General features: G+C 45.2%; 3 protein-coding genes across 4 annotated transcripts; 1 reads left to right on the top strand and 2 right to left on the bottom strand.

The window, feature by feature from the left end:
* Nucleotides 1–33: 33 nt before the first annotated feature.
* On the bottom strand, nt 34–3217 carry batf3 (basic leucine zipper transcription factor, ATF-like 3). Its single transcript, XM_084699438.1, has 3 exons — nt 2977–3217; nt 1465–1572; nt 34–1211 (listed from the first exon to the last, which is right to left on the bottom strand). The coding sequence occupies exons 1-3, from the start codon at nt 3046–3048 to the stop codon at nt 996–998; spliced, it is 396 nt and encodes a 131-aa protein (XP_084555564.1). The 5' UTR covers nt 3049–3217; the 3' UTR covers nt 34–995.
* A 463-nt stretch (nt 3218–3680) lies between these two features.
* On the bottom strand, nt 3681–5901 carry nsl1 (NSL1 component of MIS12 kinetochore complex). Of its 2 annotated transcripts, none has more exons than XM_084699433.1 (6): nt 5672–5901; nt 5408–5480; nt 5080–5210; nt 4657–4708; nt 4417–4484; nt 3681–4292 (listed from the first exon to the last, which is right to left on the bottom strand). In XM_084699433.1, the coding sequence occupies exons 1-6, from the start codon at nt 5825–5827 to the stop codon at nt 4044–4046; spliced, it is 729 nt and encodes a 242-aa protein (XP_084555559.1). In that variant the 5' UTR covers nt 5828–5901; the 3' UTR covers nt 3681–4043. The 2 variants fall into 2 exon arrangements, with proteins under 2 accessions (XP_084555559.1, XP_084555560.1); XM_084699434.1 differs by having other exon boundaries at nt 5804–5892.
* Nucleotides 5902–5953: 52 nt separating this feature from the next.
* tatdn3 (TatD DNase domain containing 3) lies at nt 5954–19810 on the top strand. The gene is made up of 7 exons (XM_084699439.1): nt 5954–6221; nt 6632–6778; nt 7355–7417; nt 16269–16378; nt 16638–16722; nt 19271–19351; nt 19586–19810. Exons 3-7 carry the CDS (start codon nt 7409–7411, stop codon nt 19616–19618), a joined length of 318 nt encoding a protein of 105 aa, XP_084555565.1. The 5' UTR covers nt 5954–6221; nt 6632–6778; nt 7355–7408; the 3' UTR covers nt 19619–19810.
* Nucleotides 19811–20759: the final 949 nt, after the last annotated feature.

Below are 20759 nucleotides of genomic sequence, written 5' to 3'. Positions count from 1 at the left end.
ATATACAGTCAGTTCAATTTATTTGCCATTTAAAGATATCGATTTATACAAATTTACATCACCGTCTTTTGAATTGTGTTGTGTGCACAAATGTCAACAAAAAACGAATGATCAATATTATCAGGAGCAGACGGAGGAGTACCCTATATTATATTAAGGTCAATGTTTTGTGAGGAGGGACACATAAAAGTCCTTGGTCACGTGGACATATGAAATTATAGGAAATATATTAGAAATATAGTTACCTAACAACTCAAATTTAAAAACAATTATAAATGTCCTTTCATCAAGTCAATCAATCAACTGCCATCTCTGTCAGATGGAGTTGAGGATTTTTTTTTAAATGATACAGTTTAACTTGCCGGTACTTCAAAACACTTTTTAACTAAGGTTAAGTTTCCATAATCGTTTAAATATACTGTACACTATGTAGGTCTTGATGAGGTGTGTCATTTCGAAGAGAATCTAAGGGGGAACAAATTGATTTAAAAAATCTGAAGGGAAACACCAAAATGTAAAACATATTTGTTCTGCAATTAATGAGAATAATGTATTTGCATGTGTTTCTTTCATCAGATTACATGACCATCAGTCATGTAATCATAGTCAAAGTCAGGATTTTTTTATTTTAGCAAGATACAGTTTTGTAGCTGTTTTGTTACACAAATTAATTGTGAGGGAAAACAATAACTACCAAAAGTAGATGGTTCATTGGTCACGTGTGTGAATCTCGTTTCTAGTAAAAGAGAAGTTAACTTTAATGAAGCCAGGGTCTACCAAACTCGGTGAACCAAAGCACCCACAATGAAAGATGTGGTTTTCATTTACCAGAGCTAAAGAAGCATGGCCAATAGCCATACAGAAGGACACGGAGTTCAGTGTTTTTCCGGTGGGGGTCGACTGAACTGGGTCTGAGTCACTGATCCAAAACACGATCCGATGCACGGTACCTTAAACTAAAAAGCACATCGTGTGTCTGTGTCCTGGTCCTTGTGTCAGCGATGGGAGATGGTGAGTGTCGGTGTCTTGATTAAACTCAGGGGCCTCTCTGTAACATCCCTGGGTCCTGTCCCCAGGTTAGCGGAGCAGTGCATCATGGGACAGCAGGGCTCGTGAGTCTGGAGGAGCTCCAGCAGGCGGTGCTGCTCCTCCGACAGAGACGCCACCTCCCTCTTCAGCTGCCGGTTCCTCTGCTCCAGACAAGCATACGCCTGGAGCCAAACAATCATTAGTATTTGCTTTTGGCGCATGGTTCTCTTATTTGGTCTCGAAAAAGCTAAGTGCAATCGTGCAGCCACAATGTAATAAAAGAAATACTCACTTAATCCAATTTATATTCATTTTTGTGTGTGTGTGTGTGCGTGTGAGGAGAACATGATCCTGATCATTTGAACTTGAAACGACTGCCAGGAACTGCAAAGACAGTGCAGACGGAAACTCCCCCCCCAGATCACGCAAGCACACCTCATGCAGCTCGTCTGCTCTCTGCGTCTGTCTCTTTCTGCTCTTCTGGGCCGCAACTCTGTTCTTCTCTCTCCTCATCATCCTCCCGTCGTCTTCATCATCTGAGCTCTGGGGCCAATTCAACAGAGAAGAAGAAGATGTGAGGAGTCGTGCGATGTGACACACACGCGTGCGTGTGAAGGGGGTGGTGACACCAACACACGCTTGAGTGTCATTGGCAGAAGAGTGATCTGTTCAGCAAGTTTATTGGAGCGGAGGAAAGCCATGTGCGCATGCAGAAAACATGCAAACTCCACACAGAGAGGCTTGAGAGATAGCCCACCTGAGAGCTGTACTATGCCTCAAGCAGGAATCGAACCCAGGAAATTATTCTTGTCAGGCGAAATGAGACCTGCAGATGCACAGTAGATGGTACTTAGCCTTGTGAGGCCCAACGTTGCAAAATTTGAGCTTTCAAAGGTAGCTATCAATAAATACATATGTAAATGTGAGTTATTTTTTACTTTTCTTCAAGCTCATCTCTTTTATTGGACTGCATTTGTCCAAATTCAAGTAAGTAAAAAGCGTAAATGGGTTATTTTCTAACAATGGCCTCAATATGTCAATATGAAGTTATTATGGAATCCATTCATGAAATTTGATTTTGAGCTTGTCGTCTATGTAATTCTGGGTGAGGGTGGTAGTCAAAAAAGCCTATGTCTTTGATGATTGACTATAACTAAATATTAATTGTGCTTTATCTGTATACATTTTTTCATATTTCATTTAGACCAGAACTTAATAGATTATTTCAGGTTTAAGTATTGGAAACTATTTTTTAACTGATCCTGGGGCTTTTTTTGCTTGTCCAAATAGCTTGTTGCAGAAACAGGTTCTGAAACTTCTGGAATGTTTTGGGGGGATGCTTGTTGCATTATTCAGGGACAGCTTCAAATGTTACCTTTCGTGGAATGTGTAAATAGGATTAGGATTCATTTGAATTTATTTAGCTTGAAAACGTTTAGCTCTCTACCCACCACCTTATCCACTCTTTCAGGTTTACTCAACATGACTGTGACCATGACAGTTCACCTAACAGGGTCCCAAGCAACTCATCTGTACACCCCTCACTGTGTGTGGAAGGAACAAATCACACATTTAACTAAAGAGGATGCTGCCAACACTGAAAAAAAGGACACACCAACACAATGTGCAGCAAGTGCAAAGTTTATCTTTGCTTTTCAGAGGAAATAAACTATCTTTGGGACTTAAGCAAATGAACATGGATGAACACGGGACTAGAATAAAATACATTTTTTAGTTCCTATTTACCGAGCATGACTTTATATGATTTTGTTCTGTTATGAGGGGAAATACATCTGAAAGTTGAAAACACATTTAGCAACTTCATTTCTATACTTGTGCTTTACAGGATTTATCTACTTACGACTTTCACAATTTGACAAAAAAGTTTTTCCATTTCGCAACGTGGATGTTACTTTAACAGGTACAAACAGTCAGCGGCTTTCTTACCTCACACTGTTGAAGTATGACGTTTTCTCCATCCCTGCCCTGAATTTTGCTTGAACAATTACTGTCAGTCATTTAAGCACCGCAGTCTTCTGAATTGGTGAAATTATAGAAATCTTCACAAAGTTATGTTTAATTACGCACAGGCGCAGTTCATTTTAGTCCAGAATTAAACATACAGAAACGATAACGACACATAGCTTAAAGTTACACAGCCAGTTGGGCTTCTCTGAAGTCATGTGATAATACTCCCCCACCCCCCCCCCCCCCACCCCCGTTTTTAAAAATGCTACGTCAACGAGGATTAGGGCCGTAATCATAATATACACTGGGGGGACCCCCCAATATTCAAATCTGGTCAAAATGTCCCCCCCAATATATTGATATAAAAATATAAATAAAATATAAATGTGCTACGTACGCTACGACAGGCAACCGCGCACGCTGTCCAAAAAATACCATAACAAAGTTAATCATATTCATATATACCATAACAAAGTTAAAATTGCTATTTTATAACTACTAGTATAACTGATACCGGTGTTCTGTACGGGAGGTGTAAGCTCGCACTGGTTGTTAAGGCGAAGAGAGCGCAAAGCGGGGAGAAAGCATGAAGAGCGAGGCGGCAGATAGCGCTAGTGTCTAGCTAAATATTCCTTTAATAGTGAGAAAGTTTATCAATAGCGTGGACCAGAAGATTTCAGTGAAATCTTTTTTTATTTTTTTATTAAAACCTTTCGGGGGGGGACCCAGCAGATTTCGTCCCCCCCAATGTTGACTCCATGCCTACGGCCTTGACGTGGATCATTATTCTATTACTCCATAGAACGTTTATTTCTTTCATTGTTCTTCTTTTAATTACAACGGCACAGTTTCATAGCATACAAATCAAAAGCCAATTTCTTGATCTACATATTTAACCATGTCAAGTGTCGTTACCCATCATCCGCCATGTGAGGGCGCCACAGCCTCGTCGACAATTGCATGAAGCATAACGTATCACAGAATATCTTTCGGGGTCTTGGAAAAAACACACATGCATCAGTCCATACAGCTCAATAATCTGTCTGTCAGTCAGGCTTTCTGACGGCAACCAGCAGTTTTTTCTGTGGAAGAGAGTAACAGGCCCGTACATCAGCCTCGCCCACTCGTCTCTTGAAGGCTCTTCCCGGGGGAAGGGGCGGAGGTTTCGTCACGACTTCCCCGTTGGACAGGCCAATGGAGAACACTTCTCGGTGAACCTCCAGCGAGGCGGGAGTGGGTCTGACGTTCAACACCTGCCTAAGCCCCTCAGCTCTCTGCTGCAAAACCTGTTGAGACTGCACACACACACCCATCAATGTACACACACGTACATCAATGAGTTGGGTATAGTTCAGGGCTTGCATCTGACAGGGGTTGTAAATGGGAGTTAAGTGTGAACAAGGAGATTCTTCCTGTCACCTTCACCATCGAGCTGGCTTGTTTGAACATCCGTTGTGCAGCAGCTGACAGATCTGACATGATGCGCTCTGGGAAAAAAAATAAAAAAATACACTCAGAGCTCATTCTGAAACATGTGGAGGTTCTACTCAACAATGAATTATTCCATGTGGTGCAAATATGTTGACGTGTTATATGTGTTAAATATGTTGAGCTGAAGTTTGAGAGTGTGTGTGTGTGTGTGTGTGGGGGGGGGTTCACCTTGGACTGGGTCTTTCTCCAGCTCCTGTGGCACCGCCTGCTCAAACATCCCCTACCAAAAAGATGACAAAGTCAGCTATGCGTGTGAACAACATGAAACCTGGCGGCTTACAGATGGTCAACCCATACAGAGTTCAACAAAAACACTTGTATTGAATTGTCCACTGCCATTTAAAACAACAATAAGGATATATGGCTGTAGGTCACCCAATGCCAGGGCCGGGAAAAATACATACAGTCCCTGTCAAAGTTTGGAAACACCTAGCCTTTTATCATTGAGAGACACAGTATTGCTGTTAAATTTGTTGCATTTAACAATAGGAACATGCATGTGTCTATATAAAACAATTAAAGACTGGGTCTTTCCAAACTTTTGACAGGCACTGTACATTAGTTTACTCTAATTCTATGGACGGGACCTACCATTAGTTTCCTCTCAGCTTTCAGGGTGCGCACCACGTACGGAACTATCGCTTGGGGGTATTCACGACGTCGCCTGGCAGTCTCCACGATGCTCTCATCCAGGAGGTTGTCAAGGGAACTGCTCTCATTTTCTAGAGGAGCAAAAGAAACAGTAAAGTGAACGTACTCTACAAGTCTCTCCCATCTCTCGGACATTCGTAATACATACTGATGCACATTGCTGCAGTTCAAATTGTCACTCACCCGACTTTATATAACAATTAGTAACGAGGACAGCAGGTATTGGTTGAAATGGGAGCACGAAAGCTTTAGCCTAATATAGACTCACCGCCATCGTCTGGAGCATCCTCCCACGTCTGGCCGTTGATTAATACGTTGTCCTGTACGGCATTCTCGAAGTTCTACATATAGCACAGCGTAAAACAAGGAACACCGTAGCTCAGCTCACGAAATTGGATATCTGGCTTATCTTAAGCATTGAAAGAATACACCGATCTAGACAATTTGCCAAAATAGTTAGCCAATACAACGAATAATCAACGTGCACACTAACAACTATCCCTAATATACTGTAAACAATCACTTCACCTACTGTCAACAACTCTTGCACCAAAAGTTGCTTTGACTCTTTGGGTATCCCCGTTTGAGAATCTAATGATCTACTTAAAAGTTCTTTACATTTTATAATTTGGTCCACAACTATATTTTTTGATGACAGTTTCACCCTTAAATCCTGTTCTTTAACCATCGTTTAAACGTATCGCTTTTCGTGCTCCAAATGTAGCGCCAATATTTTGAAATGAGTAACCAGGAAGCGGAAGTTCACGTTCGTACTTTCCACTGTAGATGTCTGGAAGAAACAGCAAACCAATTCTAAACGTTCCGCTACTCTGAAAGTAACCAATTGATTCTGGTTTTGTTGACTGTCTCTGCCACATGTCAGCCCACCAATTTGCAGAGTTAGGTTGTTGCTTTAAAAGACTGCTAGTAGGGAGTGTGCATCGTATCAATCGACTTAGGTAGAAAGAAGGTTAAACGAGGTTGCCCATTTTTGAAGGGTCACATTACCCATCATAAAAATAATTGTTTTCTTCTTAGATGGATTAAGATTATGTGATCAAGAGGACCATCGTACCATCGAGGTAATATCATTATTTCAAAATGTAATGCGATAACTTTTACAAGAATTGTCAACTTTCTGTTTAAAGGCTATAAAGGCAGAGAGGAGGCCAGCGAGTTTGAGAGGGTTATCCATTTGTCTAAAGAGTCTGTCTGACAGTCAATTGCAAGACCGACAATATTGTGATTTATGGTAGGTGTTTATTGTTCTGGTGGATCATACTGCAGAATGTTTTAAAAGTATCTACCAGATAGGGCTCCATAGTCACTGTATAAATAATGTCAAAAGGTTCCAAGACTCCCATCAGCTTTCTGACGGCAGGTATATTTTCAGTAGGGAGATCGTTTTTTGGTTGTGTAGTAAGATGAGACAAAAGCAAACTATTTTCCAAAAATGTTCTCACTGAGTTTAGTTTTATCACTGTTTTCCTAGATACCCTGACCTGGTGGCCCCATGTGTTGGAGTTCATCCTATCCAGGGCTGGGGGACCACAGAACAGCGTAGCACCACAGTCCCGGCAGGAGGACTCAACTGTTTATTTTTCCACAGGTTGTAGAGGGGATTCGGAAAAGCCAATCAGTGAGGAATAAAATACTTCTAAAGCTACTGCTCTATGATATGTTCAGCTGGTTAAGGTGATAGAGTTTGAACTGATCAATGCTGTACTGTTGGCATAAGAGTGAAGAGAGGAAGAAACCTTGTTTTACTGATGATAACAACGGCATACACAGAGTTACTACAACTCGTGTTTCTTTGTTGTGGGGTAATTATTCCCCCATGTCAGTATTTTCTGGGGTAATATTCCTTGTAGTCAGTATTCTGCTGTAAAATTATTCTTGTCAGTATTCTGGGGTAATCTTTCTCCTGTCAGTATTCTGGGGTAACTATTACTCATAGTCAGTGTCCTTTGGCAGCTATTCCACTTAATCAGTTCTGGGGTAACTATTGCTCCTAGTCAGTGTTCTGGGGTAACTGTTCCTCCTAATAAAAACCTTTATGTGTATGTGATCCTTTCAATAAAAGGCGATGCCAAAGAAAATGTATGAATCCTGGGTGAAAAATATTTTAAATGTATTCTACTTATTCCATTATATCTGATGTTCTGGGGGTAACTATTACTCAGCTGTTTCACTTCACAGGCTGTTGTTGTCACAGGATCTGGAGCCTGCCCTGCCACTGTTCTACACATACAGAGACGACATAGTAGCCATGGGGGAGGTAGGCCTGTGTGTGTGTGTGTGTGTGTGTGTGTGTGTGTGTGTGTGTGTGTGTGTGTGTGTGTGTGTGTGTGTGTGTGTGTGAGAGAGAGGTGCTGTGCGTTTTACATTGTGACCTTTTTACTGTCTCTAATTCTTCTACTGAGTCTTTCTCTGGTGTAAGTCTAGACCTTCGCCCTATAAAAAAAAGTTGGAAAAACCTACACTTGATGAAGTTGGTGATCGTGTTACAAGATCCAGTAAAAACTGACCGTGTCTGCACCCATTAAACACACACGCGTGTCCCACCTCGGGGTCAACAACCTACAGGGGCCGTATTCACAAAACATTTGATCTCACCACTCCTAAATAGCAGTAATAGTTCTTAGCTCAGAGTCTCCTCATAAAACATACTCACAAGGTGCTGAGACCAACTTTTACTAAGGAATGGGGAGAAATCTTAAGCTAAGACAAAGGCCTTGACCTTGTTGCTATGGACCTGTGCTGAGCAGCTCTGCAATGTTTCCTCTGGAGTTACAAAAGATTCCGGAAATCTGGAAACATTCAATTATTGTCCCTGTCGCTAAGTGTACAAAACGTACATCTTTACTAATGAAGGTTCTAGAGAAGGTGGTAGGACGGGCTGTTAGGCGGCAGATCCAGGGTTCTCTGGATCCTCTGCAGTTTGGTTATAGAGCTGGTAGGGGTGTTGAGGATGCCTCCCTGATGCTGCTGAACAGCTTGTATCATCACCTTGTGGGCCCACTAACTCATGCCAGACTTCTGTTCATTGATTTTTCTTCTGCTTTTAACACTATTCAACCACACTTGCTAGTAGAGAAACCTCTCTCTGACCTCAATCTCGATATTAATATTATTGGATGGATATTAGACTTTATGACAGAAAGATCACAGTGTGTGAGAGTTAATGGCATCCTCTCACACAATCTGCATTCATCCACTAGCTCACCACAAGGTTGTGTACTCTCTCCCCTTGAAAATAGACACACCATAAAGTTTGCAGATGACACGGTCATAGTCAGCTTGCTGAAGGGAGGGGATATGGATCATGGGCTGGTTGTCAATGACTTTGTGTCATGGTGTAAGGAGTTTCACCTTGAACTGAATCAGTCAAAGACCAAGGATATGATTATTGACTTCAGGAGGACGGTGCCCATTCCCAGATTCACAACTATTGAGGGGATTGAGATTGATTTGGTTGGGAATTATAAATATTTGGGTACTGTGTTTGATAACAGTCTGTGGTTTCAGACGAACACAGATGCCATTTCTAAGAAGGTAGAGCAACGTCTCTATTTCCTGCAAAAAATGAACCATTTTAACGTGTGCACCAAAATAATGACTGTTTTATAGAACGTTTATTGAGTCGGTGCTGACCTTTTGTGTTGTGGTGTGGTTTGGGAATCTGAATCTGGCTAATAAGAACAGGCTTGATCGGCTTGTCAGAGTGGCCAGTAAAGTAATTGGGGTAAATCAAGCGGCGCTGGTTCATGCAGGAGACGCGACATCTAGCGCGTCACAGCAACTCGTCATATCACGCATCAGGACACAACTTCCTAATAGGGCGGGGTATAAAGCAGGGATCCCGGCACTTGCATTGCTGGTGCGACACAGACGCTCTCAGTCTCCCTGCGGCCTCCGTCTCCCCGGCCTCCACCCTTGGTCTGTGTTCTTCTTTCTCAGGGGGAATGCATTCGCTGCTCTCTGCCCGGACGTCGAGACAAGACACGGTGTCTCGGGGGACACGGTGCCTCGGGAGACACGGTGCCTCGGGAGACACGGTGCCTCGGGAGACACTGTGCCTCAGTTGGGTGCGGCAGGGAGCCGCTGCGAGCAAAACCATATATGCCAAATTCAAGTATTACAATTGTAGCCGAAGGTTTTAGACAATAGCTATTATGTTTGGCTGTAAAATAAGGACACGGGATTCCGATGCCGAAACCAAGACGGCACCGCACGTCTCACTTTATTTTCCGAACCACACTCTCTTATTAGACCGTCCGAACAACGACCCCCTTTTCACAATAAAAGCTCACAAGAAAAATAGCTTACATACCTCCCCCCCTCCAAAAAAAACGTCCTCGTTTCAACACAGAAACTACCAAAACATGAAGGACACCAACACACAACATCAAAACACCACAACCATAGAAAAAAAACCAAGACCAACTCCAACAACAGCCAGCAAAACACATGAACCTCACATACAGAGTCAACATGGACAACCATCAACGATAGGTAACAAAGTCCATGAAACGAACTGGCAGTCTCCCAGTCCGACCAAATCGAGACACAGTCTGTCGAAGCTCACCGGGGCCCGTATCCTGAACAGTCTCAGTGCCCGGTGGCTCCTCAAGTCCGCAGTCCCCGTTTTGCAACCCCCCGACCAACAACACAGGAGCATGAGGAAGAGAGGAAGCAGGGACGTCATGAGACGAAGCAGCCGGCACCAGTCCAACAGTGTAGGGTTTGAGTCTATCATAATGAACAACCTGCTCTCGCCCATTGGGGCTCAAAGGACTGCCAATCCGGTAAGTGAGCCCAGGCTCCCCCTGAGAACCTATGACAGCCAGGACCACGTAGGGCCCCCTCCAGTGGGGAGCAAGTTTCCTGCGGTCTTCCGTGGGGTCATGCAGCCACACCAGATCACCCACTGCATACGGCTTGTGACGGGCAGCTCTGTCATAATACAACTTCTGATTCTCGCGGGCGTCGGCACCATGTTGCCTGGCAGTGCCGAAGGCAGTTTTCAGCCTCCCCACCAGAGAAGTCACAAAGTCAGCATGAGAGGAATGACCATCCGAACATCCTGTCTGAGAGGACACCAATACATCCACCGGAACACGAGCCTCCCGCCCATGAGTCAAGTAGTAGGGAGTGAAGCCGGTGCAGGAGTGGACAGATGTGTTGTAGGCAAAAGCCACCTGTTTCAGGTAATCATCCCATTCGCCTCCACAGGCAAGCAACAACTTGGCCAGCTGATCTATGAGAGTCCGGTTGAAGCGTTCCACCATGCCATCCGATTTGGGGTTGTAGGGCGTGGTCCGTGTCTTCTTAATCCCTAAAAGTTGACACATCCTCTGTACAATCTCTGCCTCAAACTGCCGCCCTTGGTCACTGTGGATGACCTCCGGAATGCCATACACCAGCACATAATCCTCAAACAAACACTGGGCCACAGATTGTGCTGTCTGATTAGGGAGGGCATACAGATTCACAAACTTTGTAAAGTAGTCTTCCACTACCAAGACATACCTGTTGTCCTTTGAAGTCACTGGTAGTTCGAGAATGTCAGTAGCCACTCTTTGGAATGGTCGAGTCGCCTGGAGACCCCCCATTGGTGCCCGGTGCTTAGGCACAGGAGCCCTGCGGGTCTGGCAGGGAACGCACTGTTCACACCACCGTTGAATGTCTTTCAGCATGGAAGGCCAGTAACAAGTTTGCCTCGCCCGCTCCCACACTCGTTCCGCAGAGAAATGTGCTGCAGCAGGACCCCCATGAAGGTGTTGCAGCACCTCAGGGATGAGTGGGGGAGGCACCACCACCTGACACAGAGAACCCCCTGTGAGGGGCGAAGACACAGCTCGGCAGAGTAGTCCATCTACAACGGAGAGGCGGGGATATTCGGTCCATAATTTCCTGAGCCATCGAGAGCTGCCTCTCAGGTCTCCCCGAGGCGGTCGAACTCCCCCCTCAGCAATCCAGTCCAACACTGTCTTTATATCAGTGTCGGCCCGCTGCAGGTCTCTCATGCCAATCCCATCATGCGATAGAGCATGCATGAAGAATTGGTCATCTGCGTCACCATCCATTCCCACAGGCTGCACCCTTGTGAGAAGATCAGAGGGGACCAGGACAGTTGAGGACGTGGAGACTGTGTCGGGCACACTTGGCTCTCCGTTCAAGCCCACAGCATTCACCTGACTGGCAGCTGCTGGACAGGCCTCGTTTTCTGTACCAAACTCAGGGTCTGGAGGCCGCCGTGAGAGTGCATCCGCATTAGTGTGCTTCAGTCCATCTCTGTGTCTCATGACCCAGTTAAATGGATCTAGTTCCAGTATCCACCTCGCCCTTTTCCCTGTGGGGTCTTTGTCAATAGACATGCCACGAAGGCCAAGAAGAGGCTTATGATCCGTTATTATGGTGAATGCGGCTGACCCAATGTAATGTCTGAACTGGCGTACAGCCCACAGTACAGCCCACAGTTCCCTGTCAAAGGTGGACCAACGCCGTTCAGTGGGTGAGAGAGAGTGACTGGCATAAACCACCACTCTCTCCAATCCGTCTCGGTCTTGAGCCAGCACAGCCCCCACCGCTTCCAAGGAGGCATCAGTATAAACCTTGAAGGGGACATTGAAGTCAGGCATGGTGACAACTGGGTCAGATGAGAGCACCTCTTTCAAGTACTTAAAGGTTGCATCACAATCAGACGTCCAGTGGAAAGGTGTGTCTTTGCAGGTTAGGCGATGCAGAGGTGCAGCATGTAGGGCAAAGCCCTTGACAAAACGCCTATAGTAAGAACAGAGGCCCAAGAACGCCCTCACCTCAGTGGGGTTTTGTGGTGTAGGCCAGGTCCTGACCTTGGACGTGTTACGAGGGTCCGGTTGCAGACCATGACGAGACACAACGTGCCCCAGGAAAACCACATGGTCTCGAGCTAGATGACATTTCTTTGGATTAAGCCTGAGGCCCGCTGCCTGAATCCTGGAGAAAACTTCTCGCAAACTGGAGAGGTGCTGTTCAAAGGTGGGGCTGTATATAAGCACATCATCCAAGTACACCATACACACCTGCCAGGGGAGCCCTCTAAGCACCAGCTCCATCATGCGCTGGAATGTAGCGGGTGAGTTGCCATTGATATAGGCCCCTGCCCGTTGTAAAGGCTGTTTTTTCCCTGTCCTCTTCAGCGACTTCAACCTGCCAGTAGCCATTAGAAAAATCCAAAGTGCTAAACCAGAGGGAGCCCGCTAATGCATCCAGAGTATCATCTACTCTTGGGAGGGGATGAGAGTCCTTTACCGTGATACTGTTCAAGCGACGATAGTCGATGCAAAATCTCCACCCACCATCCTTCTTCTTCACGAGAACGACTGGCGAGGCCCAGGGGCTGGAGCTCTCCTCAACTACCCCGTCAGCTAACAGGGCAGTCACCTGTCTGTCTATCTCGTCCCTCTTGTCTGGTGAGGTCCGGTAGGCACGCTGTCGTAGAGGTGGGTGATCACTTGTTTTGATGTGATGTTGGATAAGTTTGCATTTTCCAATCACTCCCGTGGACGTGCTGAATATCTCCCTATGCTCTTCCAGTAATGCCTCCAGCTGCGCTTTCTGCTGCTGACTGGCCGGGGACTCCTGCAGTGGCAGACGAGGCCCCGTGGCCGAAATAGCAGAGAGCGTACCAGCTGACGCCCGTGGGAGTGACCCAAGCTCCGACTCGTCCACAGAAAAAAACTCTCCCAGGTGCATGCCCTCTCTCAATATGATGTCCTGATTAGCAGGGTTCAACACTCGAGCTGTAGTAATCCCGTTCTTTACTGATGTCACCGTGCGGGCCACAACACATTCACTTTTATTCTGGGGATTAGGCTCCAGGTAGCCCACAAAGTCCGGGGGTAGGCCTGGGCCAACTGAGGAGACATTTACCGGCACCAGCATCTCGCTGAGGGGGGGCAATGTCATGGCAGCGGCCATGGAAACATTACAACATTCAGGGATCAAGTCTTTGCTGCTTAACAGCGGGATGGCAGTGTCCCATAACAGCAGCCTGCCAAGAGCAAAGTCCAGGAGTGCATGGTTGGCCACGAGAAAGTCCAGGCCCAGCAGTGCTGCCTGAGTAGACCCCCTAAGCACATGGAAAACATGCTGCCAGGATTCATTTCCTAGATGCAGAGTGGCTGTTATGGTGCCCAACGTGTCCAACACTTGACCGTTCACAGCACGCGCAGCAATAAAATCAGCATTGAGGGGACGCTTGCGAAGAGCTGGGACGGACATGCGAAAGTCTGCACTGATGTAGGAATCTGTCGCTCCTGAATCCAGCAGTACGTTCATTTCCGTCCCCTCGATGTTGCCCCTCACATATGAGGTACGCTGCAGTCCTGGTGTGCCTTCCACAGGTACATTGCACGTGATCTTTTTTTCTACTACCAGATGACCCATGGGTTCCGTAGCTGATGTTTGGGCCGCAACATCAGCTACAAGTCTTTTCCCGACTGGCTGGCCGGGTATCCCCTCTTGGGCGAGAGGAAACGCACTCCACGCCTCCCCTGTGTTTCATCATTACCTGAGGGCCCGGCAGGTCTCCGGTCGTGGCCATTCGGAGAGGTGGTTCGGTCACCGTAGGACCTCTGATAATCCCCTCTTGCCCCGGGACTCCTCTCTGCTCCACGTTCACGCCAGCCACGGTCAGGGGAACGCCCTCTCTGTTCACCCTGTGAGCTACGTGACTGACAGCCCTGTCCCCCACAGTCACACTGACATCGATACACACGCCCCTGGGGAGGAGGTTTCCATTCATTCTTCCAGCCATTGGATCTCAGTAGGTTATCTTCCTCTGCCATTCGTCTCATTTCAAGTCTCATTTCTTTCATGTCCCCTGCAAGTCGGTCCACAACTCGATACAAGCCTCCATCAGATATGGAGTGCACCGTCGCCGCTGTGCTATTCCCAGCAGGGGCTAGACGTGCATAAGTGCTAGAACAGTCCATATTCAACGTCTCCCTGGCTATCTCACATCGTCCGGCGACGGTCAGGGCTTCAACCAAATCAGTAGCCCCCTGCTCATGACATTTTGCCCTCAGGACCGGGTCGAGTCCGGCCAGAAATCTGCGAAATTTCTCCTCCCTCTGAGCTGTCTCACCATAGCCAGGGAACGCTTCATGCACTAACTTGCTGATATCTGCTGCATAAACTTCCAAACTCTCACCTGGAGCACGGAGGCGCGCCGAGAGGTTCGCTCTGAAACAGTCCAGGAAACGTCTCTGTCCAAACGCCTCTTGTAATTTCTCCTTGACTGCAAAGTAGTCTGCTTGCACGGCTATTGGAAGGCTATCCCACAGGAGAAACGCAGCCTTTGTGAGCCGTGTCGGTAAAATCCTAGCTAGCTCATATTCATGTTCACGTTCGGTGCCTCCCACCAGCGCCTTCACAGCCACCTCATACTGTCGGGCCCAGCAGGGGAAACTTTCATTCACCTCCCCGGCAAAGTGTGGCGGCAGTTCAATCCTGACGTTGCTGGAGAAGGGCCCTTCCCCGCGACGCTGTCGGCAGTCCAACGGATCTTCCTCAAACTTCCACATTGTGTCGTCACCTTTGTTTCTGTTTTGCTTCTACCACTCTCACTAATTCGAACGAGAGAAAAAAACTGCAAAAACACCCGAGGCACAACGAGCGTGCTGCTATTTAACTGTAAAAAAAAAACTAGCGTGGAGTTAGCAGTGGCTAACTCAACCGACCTTGCTAGTCAACTGTTCGATGTACCAACAACCAACAAAAGCCCTCAATGGAGAAAAAAAATAAATCCCACCGCTGTCACCAATGTAGCCGAAGGTTTTAGACAATAGCTATTATGTTTGGCTGTAAAATAAGGACACGGGATTCCGATGCCGAAACCAAGACGGCACCGCACGTCTCACTTTATTTTCCGAACCACACTCTCTTATTAGACCGTCCGAACAACGACCCCCTTTTCACAATAAAAGCTCACAAGAAAAATAGCTTACACAATAATGTATTGTATCGTGTGAAATAAAGTATCAAGTAAATAACACTACTGAGTCCTCCGGCCTGAACCAAGTTCAGCTCTCTGAGCGTCATGTTAGGCAGGTCGTAAGGAAGACTCAGGCCATATTGGCTTGTACTGACCATCCCCTGAAAGGGGAGTTTGAGCTCCTGCCTTCAGGAAGAAGGTATAGCGTTTCCACCCACAGAACAAAAAGACTTGGGGACTTGTTTGTTTTGCTGTTGGAAGGCTAAATTTGCATAAATGAATGGCACTAAGTATTCATTGACGGAGCTTATTTCTGGGTTTCAATATGACGTGATCCTTTTACTGTACTGTATTGTGTTGTGTTGTTGTCTCTGTGTGGTGTCAGGTATGCTGTTATGTAGTATTTATGATGGATTGAATGTGTTTTAATATCTGTCTACAAACTAATTTCCCCAAGTGGGATAAATACAATTGACTTGAGTTGACTTGTCAACAATCTTACCAACTATGCCCACAGTGATTGGCTAATAGGGGATTGATCTCATAGAAATATTGTAGTACGAGGTATTATGTTGCTATATGTAAAGTTTTAAATATAAATGATGCCATATTCAAATAAAGATGTTCAATTGTAGGTTAAGTGTCACTAATTACACATGTATATTTTTAGCTAATTGTTAGTCTCTACATGTGCATCTCGTAAACAAATAGCGATGCATAAAGACAGCCGTATGAATTGTCGATGTGGGGTCTGCAGAGAGCCTATTGTTTGATACAATGTTATGTTCTACTGACGCATGGCTGAGATATACTGAGTTAGTCTATGCTGCATAGCTGCATTTTCCTTGTGGCCAAGTAGCGTAGAGTTGTCAAACTTCATCGCCGGTGTTACTGGGTTGTTTCTATAAGTGACTGCATCCCGGATAACTCTATACACTTGATACAATCGTAATACCTGACGATACCTTTTCAAAAGCTCATTATCACAAAATGTTTTGTAATAATGAGTCTGTTGAGTACATTTAGCGTTACTAAATGTGTTACTTAGTAACACTTTGTAAGCATTATACTTAGTGTTACTTAGGATTGACTGAGGTGAAGTTCAAAGGTCCTGTTTTAAGAATGCTGAACTTCCCTGTGGTTCCAGATAGGACTAGACTTCACTCCATGGTTCCGCCCCAAGGCCCAGCAGAAAGAGGGACAGCTGTCTGTGTTCACCAGACAGCTCCAGATAGCCAAGGAGCTGGACCTGCTTGTGTAAGTACCAACATTCAGACCTGTTTACTGGAGCTGCTGTTGGTGTTGGGTTCAGAGAGTTGGGTGACATGTCAAGACACAGGACTGAATGTCTTTCATCAGAATATTTAGCATGTCCTTGAAAACGGTTCAATTTCTCTGACATCAGGCATATTTTCAGTAGGGAGATCGTTTTCCGGTTGTGTAGTAAGATGTGACAAAAGCAAACTATTTTCCAAAAATGTTTGCTCTGAGTTGAGTCTTATCACTGTTTTCCTAGATACCCTGACCTGGTGGCCCCATGTGTTGGAGTTCATCCTATCCAGGGCTGGGGGACCACAGAACAGCGTAGCACCACAGTCCCGGCAGGAGGACTCAACTGTTTATTTTTCCACAGGTTGTAGAGGGGATTCGGAAAGCCAATCTCAAGTGAGGACTAAAATACTTCTCAAGCTACTGCTCTAGGGTATGTTCAGCTGGTTAAGGTGATAGAGCTTGAACTGATCAATGCTGTACTGTTGGCATAAGAGTGAAGAGATTATAACAATCTGATTGATTGATAATGAATGATTATAACAATGGTATACACAGAGTTACTATAACTCATGTGTTTGTGTGTTGTGGAGTAATTATCCCCTCTAGTCAGTATTTTCTGGGCTAACAGTCCTCCTAGTCTGTATTCTGCTGTCAAATTATTCATGTCAGTATTCCGGGGTAAGTATTCCTCCTTGTTAGCATCCTGGGGTAACTATTACTCAGTTAGTCAGTGTCCTTTGGTAGCTATTCCACTTAATCAGTTCTGGGGTAACTATTCCTCCTAATAAAAACATTACTGACTGGTTTACAGTAACAGTTCCAGATAGGACTAGACTTCACTCCATGGTTCCGCCCCAAGGCCCAGCAGAAAGAGGGACAGCTGTCTGTGTTCACCAGACAGCTCCAGATAGCCAAGGAGCTGGACCTGCTTGTGTAAGTACCAACATTCAGACCTGTTTACTGGGGCTGCTGTTGGTGTTGGGTTCAGAGAGTTGGGTGACATGTCAGGACACAGGAGCTGTTATTGTGGCGTATAACCAGGCTGAGCACTGAATGTCTTTCTGAAACTGCATATCTAGCGTGTCCTTGACACGGTTCCATTTTTCCTCCAATACAGTTGGCTGTATCTTATCTGTCTCCCCTCAGGAATGTACACTATAGATCAGCTGCAAAGGTCAACATAGCCACTCTGAAGGAGCAAGGCAAGCGCCTCAAACATCAGACTGAACAACAGTTACGTCGTAGATCAAATCCCTGTCAGGGGAACTTAACTAATAACACCGGTTTTTTTCTTGTGTCACTCGTTGAACGGCTTGTGATTCACATCGTAGACTGTGCTTCACGGTTCCTAGATTGTGGCCTTACGAAACACACATGTCGGGCAGAAAGAGGGAAGGGGAGGGAGGGGTGATGATGTGAGGGGCTTTCTGAAGTCTTGTTGGTGGGGCTGTCCTTCTCAGGTGTCAGCCGAGCTCTGTTGCATAACTTTGCAGGGCGTCCCTCCGTGGCCCTAGAGGACCTCTTGCCCCCCCCCCCCCACCCCCCCCAACACACAGGTGGGTCATCAGCCACACTTGCAGTCAAAATAGGATGAAAGGAAGCAAGGAGGGACGGAGGGAGTGAGGGAGGTCACAAACAAACAACAAACAAACATATCAACGAACACATTTCCTTTCATCACCTTAGAAGAGATATCATATTTCCCCAGTGTTGGAGACACACACAGTAGCCAGGTGTTGGGAGGAAACCCTTTAGGTGGAGAGTCATGCTGAAGGAATGGCTGGAATCTCGACAATGTCTCCTTGTTCTCTTACCTCCTGTCTCTGTCTTCTTCTCAAAACACAGTGCGAGAACACATTTCTGGAATCTCTTCCGGAATGGAATGACTACGTTCAGTTGAGTTCTGGGTTTTAGAATTAGGCCAACATTTAGCAATATGCAGACTGGAGAGAGTTTACAAACAACTCGACATAAAAATGCCCAGAGACTGGCAAGGTCTCGGGACGGTGTTTATAGTTAATAGAGAAAAACGAAGATAACATACAGCCAATTGTTGTTTGTTATTATAGGCAGGAGGATACTACATTAAACATGTGACTGTCATCCAAATATAGTTGATTACCTTAATATGAAGGGATAATAAAACACAATATATTGACATTGAACACAAGGACCCTGGTTACATCATATTTCAATATATTACATCATATTCTACTGTGACTGAAACAGCTTGGCATGTATTTATGTAGAAATATATAGCTGTAGTTTTGAACATGGACACAATGGAAAAAAAGAAATGTCCCAGGCCTTCCGTTCTGAACCTTACCCCTGTTAACGTATTTCTTGTATAACCATGTCACAATGGTATGTAAATAAACGAACTTGTGTCATACTGTTGTCATACACTTCACACAGCGTTAGACCAGATATGGTGTTACTGCTTTGCTTATCTGTTATTATATAGATGTGCTATAATCGATCAAACATATCGTGCCTGACCGTGTCTGATAAGAGAGACACTCGTATTCCATACCATCAACAATATAGCAATCATCTTTATTCTCAAAGTAGGCTATATAGCAAAAAAGCTCCTATTACTGTGCAGTACTCTATTACTGTGCAGTACTCTATTACTGTGCAGTACCCTATTACTGTGCAGTACCCTATTACTGGAACAAACAAATGTGTACTCCCATGCAAGGGCGCCGCTAGGATTTCTGGGCCCCCTGGCTAAATTGTACTCTGAGCCCCAAAATTGAAATCATACAGGAATGTATGGGGTTCTGCTGGGGCCCCTGTCTGACCAGGGCCCTTAGAATCATTTCTCCATTAAAGTGCCCCAGTTCCCCATAAACTGTTTATACTGTCTTATATCAGAAAAACAAGCTCATCCAGCAGATTCCTCTGGAACACATCTGCCTGGAGATTGACTCTCCTGCTCTGGGATTCGACAAACGGGTAAGTTTACACACGTCTGCCCTGGAACCACAAACAGGACTAGTAAAGCCTAATGGAATGGTGCATGTCTTGTACTGAGAATGGATGTTTGGGCTGCAGTTCCATCAAGGCCTATGTGTTTGGTGGTGTTTGTTTGGACTGAAGTGTTGGCCTGTGTCTGTTTTTTTTAATCAAAATGACCATCAACATCATTGTCTTCAGAGAACTTCACAATCTCTTCATCTCTCACTACAGATGAGGAATGAGCCCTGTCCGTTTGTCGTGTGAATACATAGCCCAAGTGACGGGCCTGGTGCCTCAGACTGTCTCATGCTCTTTCAAAAGATCAGGTTGCACACTCAAAAAGTTGCCGAGTCCGTTTGAAACGACCCTCCTGTAATATGTACACCTAATCCTGTAATATGAAATGTTGTATCCTACAGGCTATTTCTACAATTAAATGAAATACTTCTAAAACGATCGTTGTAAATTGTGATTTATTTAAGAAATATTCCAGGCAAAGTGGAAGGAATGTAGCCGATTAATAACTCAAACCAGGTGCGCTTTGTCTGAAAAGAAGGGAAAATAAATAAACGTTTCAATACGAGAAAACATTATAATGTAGGCCTATATTAAAAATAGTTTTGACACACACAACGTCCTTATGACGTGAAAGGGTTCTTACTGCTCTCCTCGAAGTGTTTTCTTTCCCGGTGTTTGTTAGAATGTGTTACACAGGAGGTTCGCTGCTCAGTCGACTTGAAGTCGCATGTTTCCTGCAGGTGACAGCCAAAATGTCTCCTCTCAGCGCCTTGCCAGGGACTATACGCCTCCACCCGACACCAAGGCTCTCTCCTCATGTTCAACTCAATCCATGCCTCCTTTTTGAATAGTGCCATGTTGAGGACTAAGGTTTTTTTCAAGTACCGAGCAGTGGTCAAAGAAAACACGGGGAAGCGTCTTTTTGTGGCGTCTTGTTACCATGGATTCAGAAACATGAGAGCTATGGGTTACAGGCTACTGACAAAATGAGTGTGGTTGTGTGCAGTGTGGAGCGATATTATAGTGCCGGTGTTCTGTCGATTTGTCCTAGATTTTCCTACCATTGTGCAAAACTACAAGGCAAACCATATGCATCAGTAAACCCTTGTCCAACAATTGGACGGGTGTTGTGCCAAAAACCGACAACCGACGAAATATATCCTGCCCGTGAACACGCACACACTTGTTAGTGGAGATGCCTTTATTCAGTTCTTTCAAAATGTTGCCAACTTTTCGTTGCTATTACGTGATCGGTGTCCTTAAAGACAACAGTAAAAATTAAGTTTTAGAATTTTATAGAATAGGAAATGATCGTTTGTTTACGTTTGAAAGACACGTGTTATGTGCTATTAGGCCATAATATATAGCCTACAAAATTAAAAATATT

This window comes from Hypomesus nipponensis, chromosome 6, assembly GCF_054491055.1.
Source record: "Hypomesus nipponensis isolate SF chromosome 6, ASM5449105v1, whole genome shotgun sequence".
Taxonomy (NCBI): Eukaryota; Metazoa; Chordata; class Actinopteri; order Osmeriformes; family Osmeridae; genus Hypomesus; species Hypomesus nipponensis.
The sequence above is the reverse complement of the archived record's forward strand: the minus strand, read 5'-3'. Positions and strand labels throughout refer to the sequence as shown.

What these genes read in the sequence shown, in the direction of transcription:
- batf3 (XM_084699438.1), bottom strand. Translation starts at nt 3,048, where the DNA reads ATGACTGACAGTAATTGTTCAAGCAAAATTCAGGGCAGGGATGGAGAA. An exon ending in TCATACTTCAACAGTGTGAG is followed by an intron (nt 1,573 to 2,976) that starts GTAAGAAAGCCG and finishes AATTGGCCCCAG; the next exon opens with AGCTCAGATGATGAAGACGA. An exon ending in GAGCAGACGAGCTGCATGAG is followed by an intron (nt 1,212 to 1,464) that starts GTGTGCTTGCGT and finishes GTTTGGCTCCAG; the next exon opens with GCGTATGCTTGTCTGGAGCA.
- nsl1 (XM_084699433.1), bottom strand. Translation starts at nt 5,827, where the DNA reads ATGGTTAAAGAACAGGATTTAAGGGTGAAACTGTCATCAAAAAATATA. An exon ending in GGATGCTCCAGACGATGGCG is followed by an intron (nt 5,211 to 5,407) that starts GTGAGTCTATAT and finishes TTGCTCCTCTAG; the next exon opens with AAAATGAGAGCAGTTCCCTT. An exon ending in AAGCTGAGAGGAAACTAATG is followed by an intron (nt 4,709 to 5,079) that starts GTAGGTCCCGTC and finishes TCTTTTTGGTAG; the next exon opens with GGGATGTTTGAGCAGGCGGT.
- tatdn3 (XM_084699439.1), top strand. An exon ending in AGCGTAGCACCACAGTCCCG is followed by an intron (nt 16,723 to 19,270) that starts GCAGGAGGACTC and finishes GTCTTATATCAG; the next exon opens with AAAAACAAGCTCATCCAGCA. An exon ending in CTCTGGGATTCGACAAACGG is followed by an intron (nt 19,352 to 19,585) that starts GTAAGTTTACAC and finishes CTCTCACTACAG; the next exon opens with ATGAGGAATGAGCCCTGTCC.